Genomic DNA, 25,640 nt, shown 5'->3' with positions numbered 1-25,640 from the left:
CAAAGAGACAGGAAGAACCAGGTGAAAAGGGTAGAAATACGAATAAAGGTAGAGTGAGAAAAGAAAGAGGAATAGATAAGTAAGCACAGAGAAAGAGAGAGATCACTGGACAGATATGAGCAAGGGACAGATAAGAGAGGGAGCATTACAAAAACTGATCCACTATCAGACACTCAAGGCGAAGACAGCAGCTCAGGAGGTTACTCCATCATACACCCACACTCAAACACACACAATCACAATAACTACATGCAACACATGCAACATAAAACCTACGTACAAAAAACAATTAACACTTAAAAAAATAGTAGTCAAAGATTGACAGCATAACAAAGTAAACAGGCACATATGCCCCCCCCCCCCCCCCACACACACACACACACGCACACACTTTTGCACAAATGTACTCCTTTACTTAAATACTACTCAACACATCTAGCTACAAAAAAACTCTTCATTTTTCAATCGTACATTCAGAAACTCAAACAGTGTATCCTATTACTGTAACGCGGTGCCTCTAGTTTCCTAATTATTCTATTCTACTGCTTTGGTCTTTTTGTTTGTTTTGTAGTTTGTCTGGCACGGGAGCCAGTTAGGGGGATGTCTCCTGCTGTTCTTCATCATTAGTCACATTGATGTATGTGTGTGTGTGTGTGTGTTTGTGGGTGTGTGTGTGTGTGTGTGTGTGTGTGTGTGTGTGTGTGTATGTATGTGTGTGTGTGTGTGTGTGTGTGTGTGTGTGTGTGTGTGTGTGTGTGTGTTTGTGTATGTGTGAGCACACGTCCATGTACATGCCTGTCTCCACATGTGTATGTATGTGTTTGTGGAAGAGAGAGAGACTGTGTGAGTGTGAGTGTGTGACTCCACAAGGCAACAAGCTACTCTCTGACTCTTGCCTGACACTGCTCACTGTCACTAAAAGTGTGTGTTATTATCAAACATCAAACACCCCAATTAATGAACAAGCAATTATAGGACAAATGTTTCTGAAATATGAAACAAACTGCAACTGAAAAGCGCAATCAGACAACCAGAAACAACTGGGTGTCACAACAACTCTGTGAACTTGTTGACTTCATGACATGACATGAAGCTCCCTTGGAACACTGTCATTCATGACAGCTGGATCCGACAAAGAAAGCCCTTTAAAAAGACTCTCATCAGCTGATTCATTCTAGAACACATTCCAGAATGCCGCCTTACACATCAAACTCTAGCATGAGGCTGCAACAGACAGTGATCCCCAGCGACCAGCAGATGGAGAAGAAAAAAAGAGAAGAAAGATTGATGAGCTGAAAAACAAATTGGGGCTTTAAGGAGGTCTCAATGGTTCTTTAATAATGACGGTGGCTGACAACAGCGTGTGTAACAATTATCACAGCGTTTGCCCTCAACAAGATCAACAGTCAGCACCATGGAGAGGGAGGGGGGGGGGGGAGAGAGGGGGGGGGGGGGGGGGGGGGAGAGAGAGAGAAAGGCGCTGTTAATGCATGTTAAAGGATGACAGATTAAACATATGGAGCCAAAAAAGGGACAATAAAGGAGTAACAATTAGACTGTTAACATGACAGGGCGAAAGGGACAACATAAAAAGGGGGGGTGAGTCTCCAAATATTGGAACTAAGTAAAAAAAAAACGGTCAGTCTGTCTTCATCTTTCTCTTGATGCTAATTGAACTACTTTAGTTCAATGGGTTGTGTGATTCAGTTTGTAACCGTGTGTGTGTGTGTGTGTGTGTGTGTGTTTGTGTGTGTGTGTGTGCACGTGCGCATGTTTGGGTGGGGGGTGGCTGTGCAACAAGTGACTAACATAGATGAAAAATAAACTTGTCCCAACATGACAGTAACACAAAAGGTTTATGATGCCTAAAATTGAAGCTACACTTGTATGTTAAATATTGGTGCTACATGCAAAAAGAATTTAAATACTTGTATGTTAACTTAAGGAAGTCTGCCAGTATATTAGCACCAAAATATTTATTTTAATAATAAATCTCACGATTGACTCTGAACTTCTGAAGTAGGCATTGGAAGTCACACTGACAGGTTGTCACACATTTAGAGTTCTCAGAATGTCTTGACTTCACTGAAGCGCCTCTTTGTCCTGATCTACAAATGATTTTTCCTGGGAGATGCAACTGTAGAGCTACAAAACATTGCAAAATTCACACCAAATTTTGGGGCAATAAATAGGGAATAATTAAGGATATTTAGTGTTTTATTACCAAGGTCAGCACCTTCAAAAATAATAAGAGAATTAAATATTAGAAAAAAGCATTTAATTTAAATCACAGACAGGATCACACATGCCAGAATGTTTCAGGGGGTAGGCTATGCTTGTTTAATCTTTTACCTCTGCAGCCTAAAGGATATCCATAGTCCTCTGTCTATACTAGTATGCACAATGAGCCAAGAAGTTTTGTTGAATTCATCACTCAAGTTTGTATATTTAGCAGCTGAGTGGCTCCTGTCCCCTCAAAGACTGTAGGCTACCAACTGCCTGGGTGGCTGTAAGCTGTTGGCGACTCCCTGAGAGGATTATTTAAAATGGTGGCTCATGTTCTGGCACCCCACCACCATAGTGACACGTTGACACAGTGGTGGGAAGAGGAAATAAATAAGAGAAATTATTGCTCAGTCAAGTTTTCTATATGTCAAATAAAGGGTGGGCCTCGTTCGTTTTATAGACTAGTTTATTCTGAGCCAATCCTTAGTAACCATCAACCACTATCCCAGGACAGCTACAGTAGCCTAACCTCCATTCCTGTAAGGCCATGCCCAGGATGTGCCAGCCAACATAGTCTTATGTGTCGTGATATCAATGAATGATCTTTGTGCGTCAGTAATAACAAATTGTGGTGCATCACGCAGACAAAAGTAGCCTGAATGCTGAAAATAAAACATTATTTGTTAAGCATTTAAGTTAGGCCGTGTGAATCATATAAACCGCTGCATGATGTGAAAAAATATTGGTCTCATATAAAATGGAGACTTAAGGCTATAGTATAGGAACGGCCGGGTTACCAGAGCAACGAGTGCCAACAGTCCGTTCTGCCTTCATCCCGCGCAGGACAATGCAAGTGGTGGCAATACGTAATATCGGCACGCGCTGCAATAGTGAGTTCACTTTCCGTCCTTTACTGTTCAAATTAAGCGGACGTTGGACAACATTTAAATCTAAATCTCTGAAAGTACTCCGGAATACCAACGATGAACATTAAAATAATAAAAAGAAGACTGCATCAGCGCTTGGCTGGAAGGAGGGCGGTGCGCGAGCCCTTTGATGAGATTCTGCGGGAACATTCTCTGTCCCGCCACATTATTGGAAAGGCTAATTACATTATTAGGCCAGCTTTCTAAATATGGTTATTATTAATCAATGAATATAGTCCTTGGCATCCATCCTAAACGCGCCCTCTCTTCTGTGCGCCAACAACGCACCCTGGCATCCCCAACAATTTGGGTAACCTACACCATAAGAGCGCGCAATCCCGCCCGGTCTTGTAGCGTCGTGTTGGCTACAGTCTGTCTGTGTCATTTTAAGTATGTGGAGAAAAATATTTGATCATAAGCACATTCAATGACCCGAGTATGAGGACCTAATCAAAACCTCATAGAGCATGCCCTTCAGTTCGCAGGACAACGCCACCATACCCATTCGTTAGACTGTGCGGTAGCTTATGTCTTGACCAGGACACCATCATCACTACACAGGCAATGCTCCTGTGAGGCAGCAGCGTTGCTATGGCAGCTAGATCTCAGAGTAGGACTGTTCTGCTCGGTTGAAAATGAGTGATGTGAGAGTCGGACAGAGTCCGGTAGTGTTTGAAGTGAAGAGGAAGTACATGACATGAGGAGTTATTATAGCATGCGCTTTCCAGCCATTATTAAACTGCGTTACGCGGACAAATAAATATATATATGCTTTAGGTGAAAAAATGTGTGACACACAAACACACTTACACGAACAGTCAGACAGCCTAGACAAGACAGCTAAAATACTTCACATGGTGTCCCAATAACGTTGAAGGAAAATACACGTTACCGTTGATTTGACAGGAACGTACAGGACGGGCTTCCCCGGTGCTCCTTTCTTGTTGTGCTCGCCCAGAATGTTGTTTCCGACCTGAAACCCTTTTGACTTCACCCAGAATTTAAATTTGGCATTGATGTGGCTATTATCAACGTAAACGCCGTCTGAGTCGTCGTTCTGCAAAAGAGTCTGCATAATTTTGTTGTATTTTCGGCGGGTGACAGTCTTTGTTTTACCCGAGTCACCGTAAGTCCGGAGACACCAGTCCTGAAATTCCCTGAACATCTCCGCCTCTAAAACGACGGGGCTTCGGCTCCTTTTCGTTAAATCCGTGCATGTCTTTTTAGTTGTCATAGCGTTTTCTCTATGGACCTTATCCCTTTGTTGTATAGCCTGATAGAAAAAATAGGCTATTTGAATGCCAGCAACTGAAAAGGGAACAAACTCCCCCTCCTCTCCCCGTCCCGCTACGAGGATGATTGTTTCGAGACCTAGGTAGGCTTTCCACACGAACAAGCAGGAAAAGGCGTCTGGGCCGGATTCGGGCAGCCGCACACCTGTTTGCAGATTCGCCTACTGTCCCAAACCGCAACGGCAAATGTCACTCGCTCACATCATCCGCTGTGGAACTGAAAGAGGGGGCCGTCCTACGAAACGGGTATCTCCCACCTGTGCGTAAACGGTCTCTTGACTGAGGTCTAATATATGAATAAAACCCACAAGGCTACGTGGGATGTCAAACGACGTAGACAATGAATAGTGTTTTTGGAGAATGACATTTATTTACGTCTGAGCAGTCTGTGCGCCTTTTAACCGATGGCCCATTAATTCTCAACGGGATGCCACCGATCCCGATACGACCCATAGACTAATGATAGACGAATCCGCAGAAATAGAAATATCAGAGTTTATGTGGTATAAATAACGTTTATAACATGCTGAGTAAATGTTACAGCATGGATAAAAAGCGCTTGCAGTCACGCGCCAGCGGGGATCGTCCTCTTTCTTTCCACCTGTTTGAATCGGACCGGCGCGTGCGCTGCCCAGTTCCGCTTTTACACATCAACACACACGATTCGACATAATCTTACTTTGTTGGCTTTTTCTTATTTCCCGGGCGAGACCCATACGACTCAATTTGAACGTTAAGCACGGTTACGCTTTTGTCGAAAGAGGACAGATCACATTTTGTTAGGGGACGTTTAAAATCAGGAAGTGTGCGCGGTGGGCAAGAATCCAAAGCGAGCAAGTCAGCCACACACGGTTAGTAGCCTAATGTTGAGGGGAAAGAAAATGTCCGATACGGACAGTTTGGATTGAAATGACTAAACCATAAGAAATAAACACGCACATCGTATCCAAAACAAATCAGTCCAGTATTTTGATGTAATATTTTATGCTAGTAATTGATTGTTTTATGTTTTCTTTCTGGAGGGTCATTTAACGTTTCACATACAATGGATTTTTACAGCAATTACTTTGCTGCATACTTAGATAAACATATAATAAAATCATTGCCCTATGTATGATAGGCTACAATATAGTTGGTGTTAACCATGGTGTTAACATGGTTTAACATTGTTACAACAAACTGAACATGGGAACACATCTGTGGTAATTGTATTGTTTTCAAATAGCTGAAATAGGCTATAGTTTATGAGATGAGATTTCATCACATAGGCTATGTAATACCTTGAATGGTCTTTAAGGTGTAGCCTACAATGTGAAAGGAAACTTTTAAAATAATTCTCTGCACACAGAACAGATCTTTTTCACTCTGCTTTCACACTGCTCTAACAATCTTGAGTAGACCTATACTTCTAAATCCATCTGTTTATTTCTCATGATGTTTCCACTTTTTTTTCACTATAATCATCCCTTTGATTATCCTGTCAAGGACTCTGATCAGGCATGTTGGAATGCAGGCCTCGACATTAGCCCCTGTATTGATTTACAAGGTAACTCAGTTCCAAAACCTGAACCAAAGGGCATGGTGTGTGTGTGTCTCATCCCTTACACAGATGCTCCAGGTTGTCGACATGTTTCCTCTACTCTGCTTGAGATTAGGCTCTTTTTCATTCTCTTCCTGCCCATGACTTCAACATGTCCATCAGTGTTTAGTATATCTCTCTGCCTCAGTGTCCTGCGTATAGCACTTTCCTCTAGAATGACACTTTCGTCACCTGCTTCACCTTGTTTGTGCAGTATAGCCTACTATGGGCCCAAACTATTTACATTCATGGTGAGCTACTGTTGTGGATGTTATGTCAGTTTTTCTGAATATCAGATCATTGCTTTTCTACACAAATCAGATGATTTAAAAAAAAAGCTTTTTCAGATATCTGTATTCCCAGCGTGTTTAGTTTCTTACTGTGTGATTCTCTCTGTCGGTGCAAGGTGCTGATTGGCAGATGACAAACACATCTAATTACACACCCTCTGCTATTTGCCTTTGTTTGCCTCTTCTCTTTGTCTCAGGATGTTGCTACCTCCTTTAGCTCCATCTCTATCCTCTTCCAACCTCTGTTCAGTGCCTGCCAATACAATATCACAAATGAAATGAACGGAAAACATCATTGATAAGGTCATAATGTTCTTGTCATAGCCTGCACAAAGTGATTTTGACATTGAATTTCCTTTTTTTATACAGAAACTGCATGTAGTATGCAGCAACACTATGAAGCCAGGCTCAAATATGAAGAATGTGTCTGTCTCCTCTTGGATGTAAGTGGTTTGCACAAAAAAATACAATCTACCATTGTAAGCTCAAGACAGATTGTAAGTGTTTCTTTGCAGTTCACTGCAGTGACCAATTCTTTTCTGCCCCGGTGAACACTTTTTGTGAACAGAAATCTTGTTCTGTGGTTAATGTCCTATCCAGAGTAAGTTTCTAAACTGTATGCAAACATACAGAGAAATGCCTAATGGTCTTTCATTGTTGCCATTTTCACAGCTAGATACTGTGTACATAGGACTGCCACACCGGAGGAAGTATATTCCACAGTGTATTATCAAAAACAAAAACATGACTGGGGAACATGGACGTGGTACATTTGCGCCTTTATGCTTTACGTTTATGTGCTGCAGTGATCTTTATGTTTTTGTGCTATTACAGACTGCCACATTCAACAGAGGCTCAATGGAATTATCTTAGATGAAAGATGAAATTTGTTTATTTATTTTCCCTGTGTCAAAGTGAGGGTATTGTTTGGATGGATTGATATTGCTGGAAGGTAGAGAGAATTTTAATTCAGCCTTGCTGACCCAAGGTTGTCTTTCCTTTGTTCTATGATTTGGGTAATACTTCTGATACATAACAAGACTTGGAGCGTGTAACTAGGAGCACTGAGTTATAGCACAAGCCAAATTACATTTTAAAATAATGTAGATGTGTGCACTAGCTTGTTATCACTGTCAGTGTGTTACAGTCTTGACCCTTTCAATAGTCTCCTGGCTTGTAAACCATAAGATTAGAATGCTAATTTGACATCGGATTTTAAGATGGAATATTGCCACATACCTAAAAAATGTAAACAAGTGACTCCTTTAACTTATTTATTACCAGTGAACATGTTTATTGACTCTGTTCTACATATCCTTTTTTATTTTATGCATTGATCCCACAATGATTGACACATCATTTCAATCGAGTCAATTCAGATTACAATGCACCTTGGTGTATGTGTGTGTGTCTGTATAGTTGATAATGCAATATTTATGTGTGTGGGTATGTATTATGTGTGTGTGTGTGTGTGTGTGTGTGTGTATGTGTGTGTGTGTGTGTGTGTGTGTGTGTGTGTGTGTGTATGTGTGTGTGTGTTTGTGTGCGGCTATGTGTATGGGACAGTCAGTGTGTGTGTAAGTGTTTAATATTTGTGTGTGTGTGCGGGATATCTCCGTGCATGTGTGCATTATCTGTGTGCATCTGTGTGTGATGTGTTGGTATGTGGCTCGCTCCCTGTTCCCTGTGTGTTTCCCATTCGCTGCGTGAACTGACTGCTCCGGGGCTCGGCTGAGGACCATGCTGGGACTGCCAGTGATGTCGGCTGCTGTTGCCATGACAGCAGTTCGCTCGGGCTGAGGCTGATGCTCAGGCTGCGATGAGGAAGAGCTGGTTGCCCCGGCGCTGTCCCACCCCACTCCCCATCCCCCCAACACACACACACATACACACACACACACACACACACACACACTCACTCACATACGTAGACACACACACACACACTCAGACACACACACACATGCAACCCCCCCTGTCCTGACTCTGCCCACAGATCAGCGCCTCATCTGCTGCTGGAGGCTCCGGAATCTTCTCTGGCTCACCGCTCGCCCGCCCGTACTCTGCTCCTGTGTAAACTGTGGTGCAGTGTGTGCTCCAGAGCTTTCCCTGCTGCCGCTAATGTGTCTGATGGGTCATGTGGACGAAGGAGAAAGCAAACACTCATCTGCCATCCAGCCCATTTTGGCCTTTGTGCTCAGATATACATTGATTTGGTTTGGTGCTGTCCACAAAGATGATGGGGTTAAGCATGACTTAATCAGAACACCAAAGATTCTTGTATATGCATGAGTGTGTGTGTGTAGTGCTTTACAGATGTCTGTGTGTGTGTGTGTGTGTGTGTGTGTGTGTGTGTGTACCTTGGTCATTAACATGTATATACTGTAAATGTGTGTGGGTGGTGGAAGTGTGGGCTCACCCTGGTGTCAAACATGTTTGGATGTTTCGTGTAGTTTCATCATATGGTCTCTATCCGATGTGATGCTGATTAGCTCGGCCCAGCCTGTGATTGGCCTGCGCCAGTGTACTGTGTTAGTGGATTAGCCTGCTTCAGCACCAGCCGACTGAGGGGGCTCCGCACGGAGCTTAACTCACTGGCTCCTCGCAATATCCCCAGGATACGACTCTGCCAGAGAGGGGATGCTTCGTTTTGTGTGGGTGTGTGTGTGTTTCCTGTTTTGTGTGTTATTGTGTGTATTTTCCCGCTCCTGACACAGACCTAATTTTGCTTGTGCGCAGTTCTACCTAACCACTGTGTCACAGTTGATTTTTATATTTATTTATTTATTTTTTTTTGCTGCCGGAGGCTCCTTGAGACTGCTGCCTCTCTTACACACACAGAGGACCGGGGGAAGCGTACCTTCGTTGAGACGCTATTCATTTGAGAGTGAATGGGATGGGGATTAATGCTTGCACCATGAGAGCCGTTTCTGGTGCATAGGCTTTTTCTCTGCCCCCCATACCCACCCCCCCACTCCGTCGTAATGCTGATACGCTGCTTCTATTGCGAGACCAGAGTGGGTGTAACCCAAGATCCTGTGCTGCTGCAGCCCGCATTCGTCCCCCCAAAAACCCACTGTTAGCAGAGCGCTATCTTGGGCCGGCACTAGCCCACATCTTGTGCTGGTCAGGGCCAGATCCGCTCACGCACTCAGGTGCTGGGATGAAGAATCGCCTCAGCCAGCTACTGTCCTGCTTTCACACAGACACGCACAAGCACACATCTTGTTTCCTTCCTTTCCCATTTTCCCCAATTCTCCCTTTTCCCTCTTCTTTTGCAGCTTTCTTTTTCTCTTTGTCATGCACTGTTTGCTTATTTGTGTATGTGCATTTGTGCATGTGTACGTGCATGCCCAGAAAATTACAGAGGTAAAAATAACCAGATTGCTGAAAACAGTTATAAAACCATTCAACCTCAACAAGACGGCATGACCCTCGGCAAACATGTTTGTGTGTGGGAAAATTATGTTCATGCATGCATCCAATGTATGTATGTACTGTATGTGTTTTTCGTGTGTGTGTGTGTGTGTGTGTGAAAGTGTGTGTTTGTGTTTAGACAAAGGGTATTAGCAACTATAAATACCTGTCAGAAGCACATGCACGCGTGCCGATACAAACGCACAAACAATAGCAGAGGACCACCATCCGTCCCGCTGAGGTGACTCAAAGCCTTTTGACAGCGCTGACCTTTGACTTCCAGGTTTGCGCCCCGCGGCCCCGAGATCGGATGTGGCTCAGCTGCTGGGGCCGGCGGAGGGGCGTGCCAGGCCATGCGGTCATACAGCCACCCCCTGAGCCATGCCTCATTCCAGATGAGAGGAGAGACGGCCCCCCCATCCCCTTCCCCCTCCTCAGATGAGCTGAAATGATGAGCTCCCTTTTACTCAGCATCTAAATGAAAACCCATCATTTGGGACAGTGGGGGAGAGGGAGGAGGAGTGGATGAAGGAGGTTGGGGTGTGTTGGGTTGGAGGGGTGGCCATTAACTTCATCCCATCCCCCACAAAGCACCCCTCAGGCTGCGTGTGCGGGAGGTCACATGACTAATCTTGACGCCGTGGCGTGCAAGTCACCGTATCCGTGGTGATTAGTGTCACATGGAGGATTCCAATTCGGCGTCCCGTCCTCTTGTAGGAGGCAGCCACTGTGCCGCTGGTCTGCTGTGCAGTATGAGTGTGGTGTAGAGTGGCGTGGTGCAGTGTAGTGCCATGCAGCCTCTGCTCCGTCTCACATGACGTGTGTGTGTATGTGTGTGTGTGTTTGTTTAAACAGCCCTGAGAGGCAGGTGTAAATAAAGGTGAATAAAACAGCCTCATCATCCTCCCACGGTCTGTCTGCTGTAGAGTAGGGGGCTGTTGTGAAATACATGGATTCGAGCAAGCTCTCTTTCTCTCCCTCTCTCTCCCTCTTTCTCTGTCTCTCTCAGGCTGGACAGGCTCTCTCTTTCTCTTTCCCCCTCCCTCCCTCTCTCTCTCTCTCTCTCTCTCCTGCTTTCTCGGTCTCTCTCAGGTCCTTTATTCTAGTAGGAGCACAGTGCTCACCTCTTCAGCTGTCAACCACAGAGTTGGACGGGGGTGTGGTGGAGGATAAAGGAGATTGGGATACAACAACCTCTCACCTCGGCCTCATTCTCCCCGAGAACCAGCCTGCTGCACTGCGCCGCTCTGCCTCAGGTTTCACACACTGAGGAGCACGCAGGTGGGAGAGATGGAGAGACGGAGGGAGAGAGAGAGAGGGGGATGAGAGAGAGAGAGGAATGAGAGAGAAAGAGCATTTAGTGAGGTACAAGGACAGGAAGAAAGAGTGGAAGGACTGAGGGCCGTGGACAGGGGGAGGTGGTGAGTGATAGAGAAGGACAAAGAGTGACAGTGAGTGAGTCAGAGAGGCTGTGTCTGAGAGAGAGGGAGAGGAAGAGAGAGAGAGGGAGAGGAGGGGGAGTGAAAGAGAGAGAGAGAATCAGAGGGACAGGAAGGAAGAGAGATGTGCCTTGTGCACTTCTGTGAGCTGCAGGGTGAGCCACTGGCAGGACTGAGGGAAATAAATTGGGGGCAGAGGACGACTCTGTGTGTGTGTGTGTGTGTGTGTGTGTGTGCCATTGTGTGTGTGTGTGTGTGCTCTCACATAGATTCCAAATCAATGTTGACTTCCCATAGTGTATTTCCCTCCTCCATGATTGATGTGAAATGATCAATTGACTGGTGCCACCTGTAGGTGTGACCCCAAAACAGCGTGTAGTAATTGCTCGACTGTTGAACGGCTGGACTGTGAATATGCAAAGACCATCCGCGCCTTTTGTGTGACTTCTGACAGGAAAAATCAGGTTATTGTAGCAAACTGTGGTCATAAGTTGATTTTTTTTGATGATACAATTCATGTTTATGTTGCATGAGAGATATGTTATTTGTGTATACCAGTAATGATTTAAAATATCTATTTGCTGTTTGTTTTAGTGTGCAGAGATGAATATGTTCTTTGGACAAAAATAGAGAAATTATTTGCACGGGCATGTCTTCTGACATTTTGCAGGGTTTTTTTATGATCAGTAATTTACATTCTCAGCATACATTTTTCACAGTGTGGTAAAATCAAACAATACTAAGCTATGGGCCTATTTGAACCCAATTTTGTATTTATTTCCTCCTTATAATTATCTGAAACCCCCACCCCTCTCTGTGGGCATACAAGTCCTGCTGGCAGGTGTTAAATGACTGCTTTGGGACAGAGGAGAGGAGGAGGGGCAGAGAGATTACACACCGGCAGCCTCGTGGGACACCAGAGGCCAAGGATGCCGGGAGGTAAGGGGTGGGCCATGAGGGGCCCGGGGGTCTCTGGGACACAGGAGAGGTAGTGGGGGTGGACATGGTGTGTGTGTTTATGTGTGTGTATGTCTGTGTATGTGTGTGTGTGTGTGTGTGTGTGTGGTATGGGGTGTGTGTGCGGGAGATGTCAGGACAGGCAAGCCAGGAGGCAGCCGGGAGACGACAGAATGGGCACGGTCACCATGGCAACGCAATCGGCCCAGGCAATTCGCGGCAACTGGTAACCAAGTAACAAGGAAACAACCAACCGAAAGGGGAGCACAGGCCGCTCCGTCTGGTTAATCATAAAGAAAGAGAGAGGAAGGCTTTGGGATAGATAGCCAAAGTAGAGGGGGAGAGAGAGGGAGAGAGAGTTAATATACTGCAGAGAGTCGGAGGGCAATTGGTGGAAATGGGATTTGGTGGTATGTTTGGGATAGTCTTGAGCAGCCCATGGACACTTTATGCTTCTTTTGTATTGTATTGTATGCATAATAGGTTTTATGCGATGCAATTGATGTGTTTGAGTTTGTGTTGTATTGTGTTGTGTTGTGTTGTATGGGTGTCAGTTGGTTTGTGTGTGTGTTTATGTGTGCACAGATTTGTGAGTAATTTGTGTCTGGCTAGTGTGTGTGTTTGAATGTGTGCTTTTGTTTTGTCTATGTGTGCGTGTGTGTGTGTGTGTGTGTGTGTTTGTGTGTGTGTGTGTGTGTGTGTGTGTGTGTGTGTATGTGTGTATGTGTGTGTGTGTGTGTGTGTGTGTGTGTGTGTGTGTGTGTGTGTGTGTGCGTGCTCTCTCATCTGATGCGCCATCACAAACGTGACCCAGTTGTTCACTTGCGGAGAGTGCCATAGAGAACCCTGGGCTTGGTGCCATCTTGTTCTGTCAGCATCAGTTGGCCTGCTCAGTAAAAACAGCAGGCGTCCATATTCAGCATGGATCCAGAACAGCACCAGAACTGCCATCAGTTTAACTTAATCATACAGTCGGTTCAACTTATTAATATCTTTGTGACACTCACATCATTAAATACATTTCAATATCTAAAATTCTTCTGTCACTACTCAGAATTACTAACTTTTTACCAAACAAACAATTTCAGATATTGTCCTAGTGCATGTAGAGCAGCAAATCTAGAAATTAAAAGTATTTTAAAGAATACAGAGTGCCAATGGATGAAGTTTTATTACAGTTTTATTATACATAGATAGATAGATAGATAGATAGATAGATAGATAGATAGATACTTTATTGATCTTCAAGGGGAAATTCATATCATATCATATACTCAATAGATATCCAAACGAAGATGGATTTTGGTGTTGCTTTAGATAGACAGGTAAACAAAGAAAAACCTACATGTTCAATATGAAAAAAGGGAAATGTGATTTTATGTAGCAATATATAATATTTTATTTAAAACTCTCAAACCCACACTGTATGTGACTCAGGGTGTACAAACAACATGATCGTAATGAAAAACGTGCAGCATTTGCCGTCACCTTGCAGGAACTTCCATAATGGGCCCAGTATAACTTGATCCCACACAGATGTCCGCGGAGTGACATCGCTGATGAGGAACCATGGCGACCATGCTGCCTCCTCCAGCCTTCTCCTGAGAGGAGTTGGTAACTGTAGTCGTGCGCAGCCAAACCACTTTACAGACAAATTAAGCAATAAACACCTACCAGCTCTGACAATTATCTCAGTCTATTTAAGTCTGTGTCATGGTGCCACTAATTAAAACTTGGTGGCATGTTTACACATCTCATCAGCTAACTCGTCAGTAGATTTCAAAGTTCTTCTGCTAAGGTCGCTGGAAGTTGCTGAAAAAAATACAGATATAAATAGTTGCCAAAATGAATCATGCTTGTTTCTGAGAACAAAAAAGAGTGACATTGAAATATGTCATACAGCCTTGGACTGTGAGAGTATACAGCTCATGTTTAAGCTTAATGACAAAAGCCATTTTTCAGAGTGGGGAATTTAACAAAAGAAATTAAAAACCTGCTCTTGGTAGCTATATTGCATCATAGGAATTAAGTCCCAGGGGGCTCAACATTTTGAATAAAAAATCTTTTTTAGTCACACTGTTACAATAATATTTCCACTCGGAAGTCCTTTAAAACTGGTAATTTCCTTGATGAAGATAATACAATGTGCACCAGATCCTTCTCTTATATGTCTTTTGAAACCTGTCAGGAACTCCCCAACAAAAGCTGGTCTTCCATGTTATAAAAGGTTCCCAAGGTTGTACTCTTACAAGCTCTCTGACTTCCCTTGACAATGGACCCTTAATAGACTACCAAGAATCCTCTACCAAAGAGCTCTCTAAGGAGACATGTTCAAGAGGCCATACGTTATTAACAGTTTTACATGAGGAGTTTTTATATACACCCGTCCCGTGAACCCCATTTGAAAACAACCAAGTGTGCTATGTTCTCCAAGTCGACTGTGTGCATCGTTCCTCTTACTTTCAATCTATTTGGTTTCTCTGTGTTAATCACATTGCTGCCACGCACACTCTTTAGCTTTGTAAAGAAGTCACAATAAACCTGGATTTAAAACAGGGTGGATACAATATAAGCCAGTGGCTAAGTGTTGTAGGGTTGTCGAAGCCTTATGGTGGACCAGGTGCACATGCATAAGGTTGTGATAGATTGGCAGATGTAGTGTCTTCAGTCGCAATTTTATGCAGATGGGGCCAGGATTATGGCATGAGATAACACTGTGGCCCAGGTTGTTGTCCTGGAAACAGATGAACATCTATGTCGTTTCTTATGGTTCCCATCCTGAAGGCAAAGACTGATCAATATTTATTTTCAATATGTCCAATTCATCTGCGAAGTGGGGGTAATGTGCTACTGTTTGAGATGGACAAAGAAAGAGGTGGGAAACAAAACTGAAAGGAACAAAAAGAGTCCTACCATTCTATGTTCAATATACATCCTGTTGCCAGTGCAAATCAGAAACTGAGTTTCAGTTTTATACTTATCCATAATAGCCAAGAAATTTTCTTTGTCACTGAAGGCAATTCCAAATAAGGATGGTTTGATTAGTTCAATTCCTCCACCACAGTTGTCTTGGAAACCAACTTCTGTCCTTGCATATTTAGAGACAGTAAGTCTTTGTGTCTCCACGGGTTTGGAGCACCATATTGAATGGCTAATCCTTTTAATTACTTGAGACACGTTCAAATTCTGATCTTGTGGACTGATTGAGATCAGTCACAAAATGTGTCTACTCATCCTTCCAGCCATACAGATCTTGTGTTCTCTGTGGAGGCTCTTACACATTGTACTTACAGGGGAATGGCTAGAGGGCCATGACCGGAATTGTTGAACAAATTCTATAGAATTCGATTTCACACAATTGTTTCGCTAGTCACATACATAATACAGGTGAACATGTAACATCTCCAAAGAGCGGCTTTTGTGTGTGTACATGCTTGTCCGCATTCAAGGGAATTCACAGTCAAGTATTTAAGCCTTGCTTTGAATTCTTATGTGCACAATATTGACAATGTAATGACAATAAGTATTTTAAGTGTTGTTTGAAGTACATATATGTGTGTGTGTGTGTGTGTGTGTGTGTGTTTGTGTATGTGTGTGCACATGTATGTCTGTGTGTGTGCGTGCATGTGTGTGAGCACGCGCATGCATGTGTGTGTGTGTGTAAGGGAGAGTGCCCGTGCATGTTTACTCAAGTGAAGTTTCATGCGGAGCAGCAGGGTTGCCATGGTAACCCAAGGTCAGTGGCTTGGCCGTGTGACTCCTGAGGGCGTGGGGGGTGTGCGCGTAGACGCAGGATCGCAGAGAGGGCCCACGTGCCACATGGTTCAACAATGAACAAAGCAGTCCTAAGGGAGAACCACATTTGATTGATACAGTCCAAATATTTCTTAACAATTTCACCCTCACCCCAAATGACAGTCTCAACTTTTATTAAGTGTTTCTTATGGGGTGCGGTTTCTTATAAGGTACATTCTTTTTCAAACCTTAGAGAAAACAGTGATCGTACGTGTCATGTTCACATATTCTACACTCTAATAATGACAACAGAGTTCTCCAGTAGACTAATATCTGTACACCTGTAGAACTGGGCTTGACTCAAATTTCAAGACATGAAGCTACCACGTCCACAGAAATGTCAAGCTGAAAAGGTTGCACACAAAAAAGAGGCTGATGTCTGTAGCCAAGTCTTAGAAAGGAAACCATATTGTGATAGAATTTGTTTTCTAACCTCTAAAGTAGGAGATTAAACAGGGATATGGAATGGAATGAACTGGTTGTAAATCCAGTAGGGCTCTGCTGACCTAAGTCCAATCTTATGATTTTGGAGTGTTGTCATTTGTCCACTAGGTGGCGGTAAATGTATGCCATTTAATATTCCCTGAAATCAGAGACTGGTGATTCTAATCAGTGACCAGATGGTTGGGGTTGTCAATAACTCTAATAACATTAACCTTGTAATATCTTGTCACTGCACAAAAATTGTGTGAAAACAAATCATATATTATTTCTCAGTGGACCTTTACATTTAATGAATGTACACCAATGGGCCAGAACCACTCAGAAATAAAGTCAATAACATGTATTACTTTGATAATGGCATTCATCAGGTACAAGTCAGGGATATAAGAGAAGGGGAAATGAATGGTCTGTTTTCTTAATCAACAGATTGGACACAAAAAAAAAAACTGTCCCCAATGAGCGTTGATGTCAGAACTGGACCTTCAAGCTGTGGAAGGATGGCGTCTGGTCTGATTAGTCCAGTTCTTTCTTATTTGATGTGGATAACCAAGTAAATGTGCCGACTGTCACATAATTTACTTGGGATATGGATGGCAGCAGGATCCGCTGTGTGGAAGATGGGAGGCACTGTGATACACTGTGAAATGGTCTGCAAGGGAACAGATGTGTGGATGTCAATTTGACCTGTCCTGTCAATCATCCATACCATCCAGTCACAGCTTCCCTGGGCAGGCCACTTAATCCATACGCCAGAATATCGGCTCCCCAAGCAACACCTCTATGGTGAGTTGCTTCATGGGAAGCAGGAAGGGCACAGGGAGGGCCATCTTTGTACTTGCTGATAGTCCCAAAACAGTGTTTTTTTATCTTTTAAAAAACTCTAAGACTTTAGAGATTTTACTGGTCTTAACTTTGTTCCCTCATAGTTAAAGGACATCCATGTCAAATGATGTATCACTGATGTTTACATTGGTGTTAAACAAGTATGAGAATTTAGGTTTTTATAAGTGCATATCCAGCAGTGTAACAAACTGGAGAAAAGTCTTCTCCTGACGACCCTGTGTTAACCCCTCTGAGGCCCTTCAGAAGAGGAAGATCAATAATGACACACAAAAATAGTGTGTGAATGTGTGTGTGTGTGTGTGTGTGTGTGTGTGTGTGTGTGTGTGTGTGTGTCTCACCCACCAACCCATACCTTACGCTTATTGTGTCACGTATGAGTGAGGTATCTGGGATAATGTGCTGACTAGTGTGTAATTTAATTCAGCATGACTGCTCCATGTCAAACTGCATTCCAAATTCATGTGTTTGTATATACACAAACTCAGTGTGTCAGTGTGAAAAAATACCTTAATAAAAAGACACCTTTAGATAGTGCATAACAAACATGTTTACGTTGACTTTTCATGAGATTTCTCAGGCACACACTCATTCATACACGATGAGGTGACATGAGATGTGTTACATTTCTTAATTCAAAAACTATAATTCTGTGTTTATGAGTGTGGATATACTCATTTCCAATTACTTCCAACTTTTACATCTCCATCATACAATTGTCTGTAGCACTGACTCCACTGCCCGCTATGTATCTGGCTATCTATCACAAGCAAAAGGTCAAAGGACTTTTTAAAATAAAATAAAAAACGACTTTACGCTGTTTTCCACTGTCACATGTATTTCAATATCTGTCTGTCACACATGGCATCAGTAAATAAATTGCTGGTAACAGACTCACGGTGGGAAGACGCAAACACTGACTGCGGTTCTGGCTGATCCTTCTGATTGGCTCTGACATGCTCACAGTGGCCCCCTGCTGTCGCGGTGACATCCCCACAGAGGTGGATGGGCCATGCGTCTGATCGCGGCTGTCAGCAGCTGAGTGCTGCCCATTGTTCCCAGTGCCTTCCCTGACCTCTGCTCTCACACACACTTTCTCTCTCTTCCTCTCTGTGGGTTCACTCCTTTCACTACCTTTTCACTCATGCCAACAACATCCCTGACTATCTCTCTCTCTCTCTCTCTTTACTTGTCTCTCCTTTGATACAGCCCTCTTTCTAACCTCACTTTGATCTTGGTCATGTTTACTCTGGAATTCACATAAACCACACAGAGTGTTATAAAGTCTAAACACAAGCCCCTGCTCCTGACTGGTTATCTTCCTGTCATTGTACTAACCGGATAATAATTAACCAAATGAGAAGGAGGTATATCTAGATTCACACAGGAAAGACAGAATTAGCCACCACTTTGTACATCGTGTAAATGATGATACATCATATTTGTTAGTTTCCCCCACCTGTTTTAAATGTAGCTGAGTGATTCTTTCTGCTGTTCTAGACCAGGACTGAACTCTCCCCCTCCCCCCTACTGATCTTGGAATCCAACTGGGTGACCTTTGAACTTTCAGGACAAAGCTGCCCCCACATGAGGAGGACATCTTTACTAGTTCCCCTAACTTCTCACACTCTCCTCTGGATCATTTGACCAGCAGCTGTAATTGCCCATCAGACCAATTGCCCAATGGACCATCAGACAAATTGTGGAAGTTATATTCATTCCGTAACACTGTTAAAAGATCTAAGTAAAATATGAGAGAACACACAGTTCAGGGGCCAGTTGTTCAAAAGAAATCTGATCGGATTTCGGCTATCGGATTGGATCAAATTTTGAAAATGTGTTGTTCAAAAGGAAAAAAGGATCCTGAAATCCATTTCCAAATCCGGAGCATTCTGATCCAGATTAAACTTTTTGAACAACTGGGCCCAGGCTATCAAAAAATGGTATTCAAACCATAAAAAACAGACTGTTCTCATTATCCAGGCCTACTTGTTTGACTCTGTAATTGAATTAAAGGTAGAGTCCTTGATCATGGCACAAATGTGTTGTCAACCAAACACACCCAAACACGTGCTACAATAGCACATAGCTCAATCCAAGCCAGGACTACAGGAACAACAGGGTTTATTCAAATCACGCACTGAATGGACACCAAAGGGAAAATGTGCTGCATTTTACAGAAATGCAATGGATTTATATAAATTACATCACTTTCATACTGTAAAGAGAAATTGCTACCATCATGCTAATACCATAGATTCAGCAAAGACATGCTTCATGTTTTATGCCCTTTGACATTGAAAAATGTAGAGCTGGGCAACATTTATGTTTTGTTTAATGGTTTGTTAAACTGATAGGATCAGGGTGAAAAGGAAAAGAGGAACCAATTCCTTGGGTGTGTCACTGTTTCCTGTTTCAGTTGGCACTAAAAAAGAAACCATCGCCATTTCCAGTGCCTCAATCTACCACCTCATATATGTGGGGCTAATGTGCAAGGTTTCCCATCAGCTTAGCCTCCCATTGTCCAAACTTTTGTCCTGCACCCATTTTATGTTCAGTTTGGTTGCAGCATACTGAGGGTTCAGAAACCACCCACCTTCCACCACTTCTATTGTCTGGTCTCCTAGGGTTGGAGGGCTGTAATAGTGCTGCTGTTACTGAATGAGGATTGGGGGCCACTGTCATTTCAGCCTTTTCAAAGCATTGTTTTAATTGTCTGTGGAGTCCCATAGTCTAATCCACATCTGGTCAGGCTCTCCTTAAAGTGATGTTAATCTCTGGAGAGCAACACCATGAAAGCAGCCTACCACCTGATCATGCAATAGGGTTCTGTTACACTTTGTGTGGCTTGGCTTTAGAAGCATGCATGGATGGCTGTTGATACCACAGGCACGCCATTTGCTATTCTACTCTCTTTCAAGTTAACTTGGAGTCCCCCTTGATATACAAACTTGATATACCCACCACCTTGGAGTCCAAGTTGATATACTCGATACCGAGTCAACACCACGCCCCACCCAGCAATTTTTAGAGGGATGCACCTACCCTAGGGACTTATTTCGCACCTGTAAACGTTATTGAAAATTGTCCTTATGGTGCAGTCCCTGCAGTGACATGGTGCAGAGACATGCACCAACGCTCGAGGCCCCAGTGATTCAGTGATTGAGACATGATGAAAATGAAGCAAGACTAGACCGAGAAAAAAGGGAAGAAAAAGGCAGGAAGTAAAGATTAGACATGGACAGCCGAGTGGGGAGGGATCATCTCTCTTGGAGACCAGCACTCTCTACTGAAACAGGTGGTGCCGGTCACAGGCTGACAGTGCAGCACCAGGTGCCTGGAGTATCAGCTCAAATTACAGGCCTCAGCCTCTGGCCCATGCAGTATGGCTGTACATAGTAGAGTATGATGCTGATTCAAAGAGGAGATCTTCACCTCACAGTACAGCTGAAACTGTCACAGGAGGGTCATTCTGTGTCAAACAGAATCCAACAAAATGGTTGTTGTTCGAAGCTTGTCTACATAATGTTTAGGTCGCAAAAATGAACATCTGTAGAATACTACTGTTAAATTCCAGTGTATTTGTTCGCCCTTCTTAAGCTATTACACTCTCAAAAAATGCCTTATCTTCGAAGCATTTTTGGGCATTAATAAGTAGTATTCCAAGCCTGACAAAACTTGTAGGATGGACGACAAACACGTTCTCTGTACGCCATAACCATTAAAAGGTGATAATGTATGCCCATTGAATAAAAGGCGCTTGATTAGGAACAAATAGTGATAGTGTGTTATAAGAGTGAAGAGTGTATAAAGGTATATAGCCGCTTTTTTGTACACACATGGAATCAATCAGTATTTTGTCTGAAAATGTTTAATGCAATATTTAATTAATATTGTACCAATATGTTAGTGTGACGTGGAAGCAAAACCGTGCTGAAATGTGTTAAGAAAGGGAAACGTTCCCAGGTTTATTACAAGCCGGCTCGGAGGAGAAACATAAAAAAAGTTGCCTCAAGTCACCTCCCGATTGTAGTTTCTCACAGCCTTATATTCAGCAGGGTCTTTGTCTGTGGCAGTGGAGAAGTTCAGACATATGCGGACATATGCGTGCTTAATTGGCACCGACCACTTATTGTGAAGTCTGCCATAAGACAAAAGCTGGGTCGTTGTACATGACAAAAGACTTGATTTGCAAATGGTCGAGGCGGGTCTTCACCAAGTACAGCAGTTAATGCAAATATGAGGGAGGCAGGCTAATGCAGGTAAAATTACATTTGTATACGGTATGTTCTTACAAATAATTTTTACTACATTAGGTCTCCACAACATATGAACTTGAAGATATTAAAGACTAAACAAGGTGTGATTGCAATTTTTGGTCATGGGATTGAAGTTTTTTGTGGGGTAGTTAGGAACATGCAATCTATATAGCTCAAAGTGTGATCATTTAATAAAGCTTTATTTGTATAGCACCTTTCATACACAGAATGCAGCTCAAAGTGCTTTACATTTGAAGCATGTAACACAATAATAGTCAGTCAGTCATTATCAATCACTTTTCTTTGCTGTTTATGTTATACTCAGCAACATATCAAAAATATAGAAAATGACGTCATAAGACTGGCAGCCTTAACCCTCTTACCCCCCACAAGCACGCCATATGGCAACTGTGGCAAGGAAAAACTCCCATATTCCAGGAAGAAACCTTGAGCAGAACCTGACTTAATAGGGGGAGCCCATCTGCTTCTGGCTGGCTGCGCCCTCCAATAGTAGCAGATGTAGAATAATCTGAAAATGTAGTCTACAGGATAAGATGAGTTAACTAAAAGCTTTCCTGTACAGGTATGTTTTCAGATCTTTTTTAAAAATATTTACTGAACTCGCCTGCTTGATGTACAGAGGCAGGGTGTTCCATAGTTTGGGGGCATAATAGATAAACGCAGCTTCTCCACTTTGTTTGTGGAGCACTTTGGGTACGATTAAAAGATTAGAATTGGATGATCTAAGTTTCCTTTGTGGTTGATAAGATATTAAAAGCTCAGAGATATATGAAGGTGCTATGCCATTCAGAGCTTTGTAAGTAATTAACATAACCTTAAAATCAATTCTATAGGAAATAGGGAGCCAGTGCAGTTCAGCCAACACAGGGGTGATGTGTTCTCTCTTCTTAGTCTTAGTTAATTGGTGTATAAAGTGCCAGTGTTGTACAATTATAGATAAATACATTGTTAATTCACTGTTGTACCTATGTGTCGTATGTGTCTACATTACACTTATGTGTGTAAATGCACAACCTGATAAAATCTATCTGCTTTGGATAAACATCCCTGTGAAACAAACACACAAAACCAGTTTATTAACCAGGGGTTATATGAGGCATTAAGGTCATGAGTAACAACGATTGTAGGTTTATTGTTGCCTACTTTTACAACCCCAATTCCAAAAAAGTCGGGACACTACAAAATGTAGATAAAAACAAAATGCTACGATTTGTAAATTAAGAATAGTTCAAAGATAACATATCAATTGTGGAAAGAGGAAAAAATATTGTTTTAAATATAGGCCTATGTTCATTTTGAATTTGTTGGTTATGGTTATGGTTATGGTTATGGTTATGGTTACGCTTTTGTCCAAAGCAACATACAAATACAAAACAATACTTAAAATTTGGGAACAAATTAAGATATTGGTCAGACTATAATAAGGAGAATAGCAATAATAAACAACCATGTCAATTCAATCCATAGTCTAATGAAATAAACAATGAAAAAAGGGAAAATAGCAATAATAAACAATAATGTACATTCAATCAATAATATAATAACAATAACAATAGTATGGTAAGACTACATTATGGAAAATGCAAAACATCTAAAAAAAGTTGGGACAGGGGCATGTTTATCACTGTGTTGCTTCACTTCTTCATTTAACAACATTCAGTAAATGTTTCTGAGGAGACCAGTTGCTAGAGTTTTGAGAGTGAAATGTTATCCCATTCTTGCCTGATATAGGATTTCAACTGCTCAACAGTTCCATCCATTATATGCCCAATTTTACATGATTGGTCTGCAGACAGGCCATTTTAGCACCTGGACTCTTATTCTATGGAGTCATATGTAATATGTGCAGAATAATTCATTTTGGCATTGTTTTTCTGAATTATTCGTTACAGTATATAAGGTATGGTATAAAATATATGTTGTTTGGATGGCATTATATGTAGTTCAAAATCTGGGTACATCATGCAGAATTAATGTAGCACTCTGCAGAGAGTAGTGCGCTCAGCTGAACGTACTATAAGAACTCAACTCCCTGCTCTACAAGATATCTATTCCAGAAGAGTACTCCTAAGAGCCCAAAAGATTCTGAAGCACTCTTCTCATCCTAACAATGGATTATTCCTACCGCTGAAATCAAGAAGACGCCAATGTGGTCACAAAGCCAGAACTGAGAGACTCAGGAGAAGTTTTTATCCCCAGGCCATCCGAACTATGAACTCACACTATACTGACTTTGCACACATTCACTCCTCAGCACTCTCAAACATTTCCCAACTCTGAACTCACACTATACTGACTTTGCACTCATTCACTCCTCAGCACTCATAGGAAAGAATAGAAACGATTTATTTTCAAACAAAGGATATCTATTAAGGCCTGAACAAAATCTCTTTCCACTTCAGGAAATTACACAAACTAGCCAGCTAACTAAACTGTTTAAATTATTAAAATTTCCCTCGGGATGACTAAAGTACCTATCTATATATCCATCTATCTATCTATCTATCTACCTGTGCACACACCTTGGAAACTACATGATAATGATAATGGTAGTTGTGAATAGTAGCAACCAAAGTCTGAAGTACCATCACAGAGGCTAGCTACCTGGTGTTTCTTACTGCAGCTTCTTCTGCTGTGTAAGTCAGACACCTCTGTTCAGGAGAATATTGCAACTAGTGTTTAGGACGTACATACACAGCACATTGTCTTCAGGATCTTCTCCAACACACATCCATACTTACAGCACACTGCCCCCACCTACCCACACACACACACACACACAGTCACTGCTCCACTCCCCTCCCACCCACACACACATCTTCACTGTCATCACTCACATACATCATACATACAGTACTCTGCTTGCAATAGTAAGTCCCTTCACCATACTTGCAGTACACTGCCCCCCACTCTCCCCTACATACACAGCACATTATTTCATCAGGAAGATTCTCCAACACACATCCCCAACATACTTACAGCACACTGCCCCCCCCCACAATTGCCAATACACAGCACATTGTCTCATGAGAAAGCTTCTCCAACACACATATTGCACACTGCCCTCTCCCCACATACACAGCACACTATCCCATCTCCCCTGCCCCCCCCCCCCCCCCCCCCCCATAAATGCACAAATAGGCTGACACCAGACATCATTTCACTGCATTTCTTACTTCCAGTATATGCATGTCACAATAAACGTCCTTGTATCCTTGTATCCTATTTAGCCCAGAGGATACAGAGTCCATGATATCCAAAAAGAATTACAATTTTTAATTGGTCTAACCATAGGATCGTTTTCCACTTTACCTCAGTCCATCTTAAAATGTACTTGGGCCCAGATAGTGGCATTTGTGTATGTCTAAATACAATACGAAAGGAGGGTAGGGCGGACACAGTTTTTTGTGAATATCTCAAGAACCATAGGTCCTAGGAGGACCACATTTTTTTAGTATGTTGGTATCAAGGGGCCATGTCAACCCATCCCATATCCACTCATTTGATGTATAGCGCCACCTAGTTAAAAATAAAAAGCAAAGACGAGGTATTGTAATCGCAGGTATCTTTGGCTGAGAGGTTCAAAATTGCACGGAATTTGAAGTGTAGGATCATTATCACACCCTCTGAAAGCATGCCAAGTTTCATGGATTTCCGTTGATGGGGGACCATACAATAAATTAATATGTGTACATTTAGTGACTGTACACTACACATGTTTTATGTGTTTGTTTGTGTTGTCATTAGGGTTAGAGTGTAGGCCTATTGCTTTTCCCAAGTTGAGTCGTTTTGCATGGATGCGCAATTGCGGGCATCTAAATGTAAAATGCAAGATGCAACAACTATTTAGGCCTATTCTACGAGGCCTATAAACAGGATCATTTTTACGTTACCACAAGCATATAAATGCATTGCTTAGTTTGTAAGACGTGAAAGAAACCAATGACACATGCACGCACAAATTCATTTTTAAAATAAATGTGCAAATATGTTTCACTTTCGCTATCATTGCGAGGAAAATATGCTACAGTAGGCCTATGTAATATGCTTCAAAGTTCCCTTTGAGTCTTATCTGCTCCAAAAATAATGGGGTTTCCTTAGCCTGTGCACACCTCTCTAACAAGATTTATGACAATTTAACCGGTAGCCTAGCTT

At 42.5% G+C, this 25,640-nt stretch overlaps 1 protein-coding gene across 2 annotated transcripts in view; it reads right to left on the bottom strand.

Annotated features, from left to right (window-relative positions):
• nol4la (nucleolar protein 4-like a) overlaps nucleotides 1-4,728 on the bottom strand; it is a 48,409-nt gene extending 43,681 nt beyond the window's left edge. For both annotated transcript variants that reach the window (XM_042098609.1, XM_042098610.1), the window contains exon 1: nucleotides 4,045-4,728. In XM_042098609.1, the coding sequence (XP_041954543.1) occupies nucleotides 4,045-4,386 (342 nt within the window). In that variant the 5' untranslated portion in view covers nucleotides 4,387-4,728. The remainder of the gene's footprint in view (nucleotides 1-4,044) is intronic.
• Between the last annotated feature and the right edge of the window lie 20,912 nt (nucleotides 4,729-25,640).

This window comes from Alosa sapidissima, chromosome 7, assembly GCF_018492685.1.
Source record: "Alosa sapidissima isolate fAloSap1 chromosome 7, fAloSap1.pri, whole genome shotgun sequence".
NCBI lineage: Eukaryota > Metazoa > Chordata > Actinopteri > Clupeiformes > Clupeidae > Alosa > Alosa sapidissima.
The sequence above is the reverse complement of the archived record's forward strand: the minus strand, read 5'-3'. Positions and strand labels throughout refer to the sequence as shown.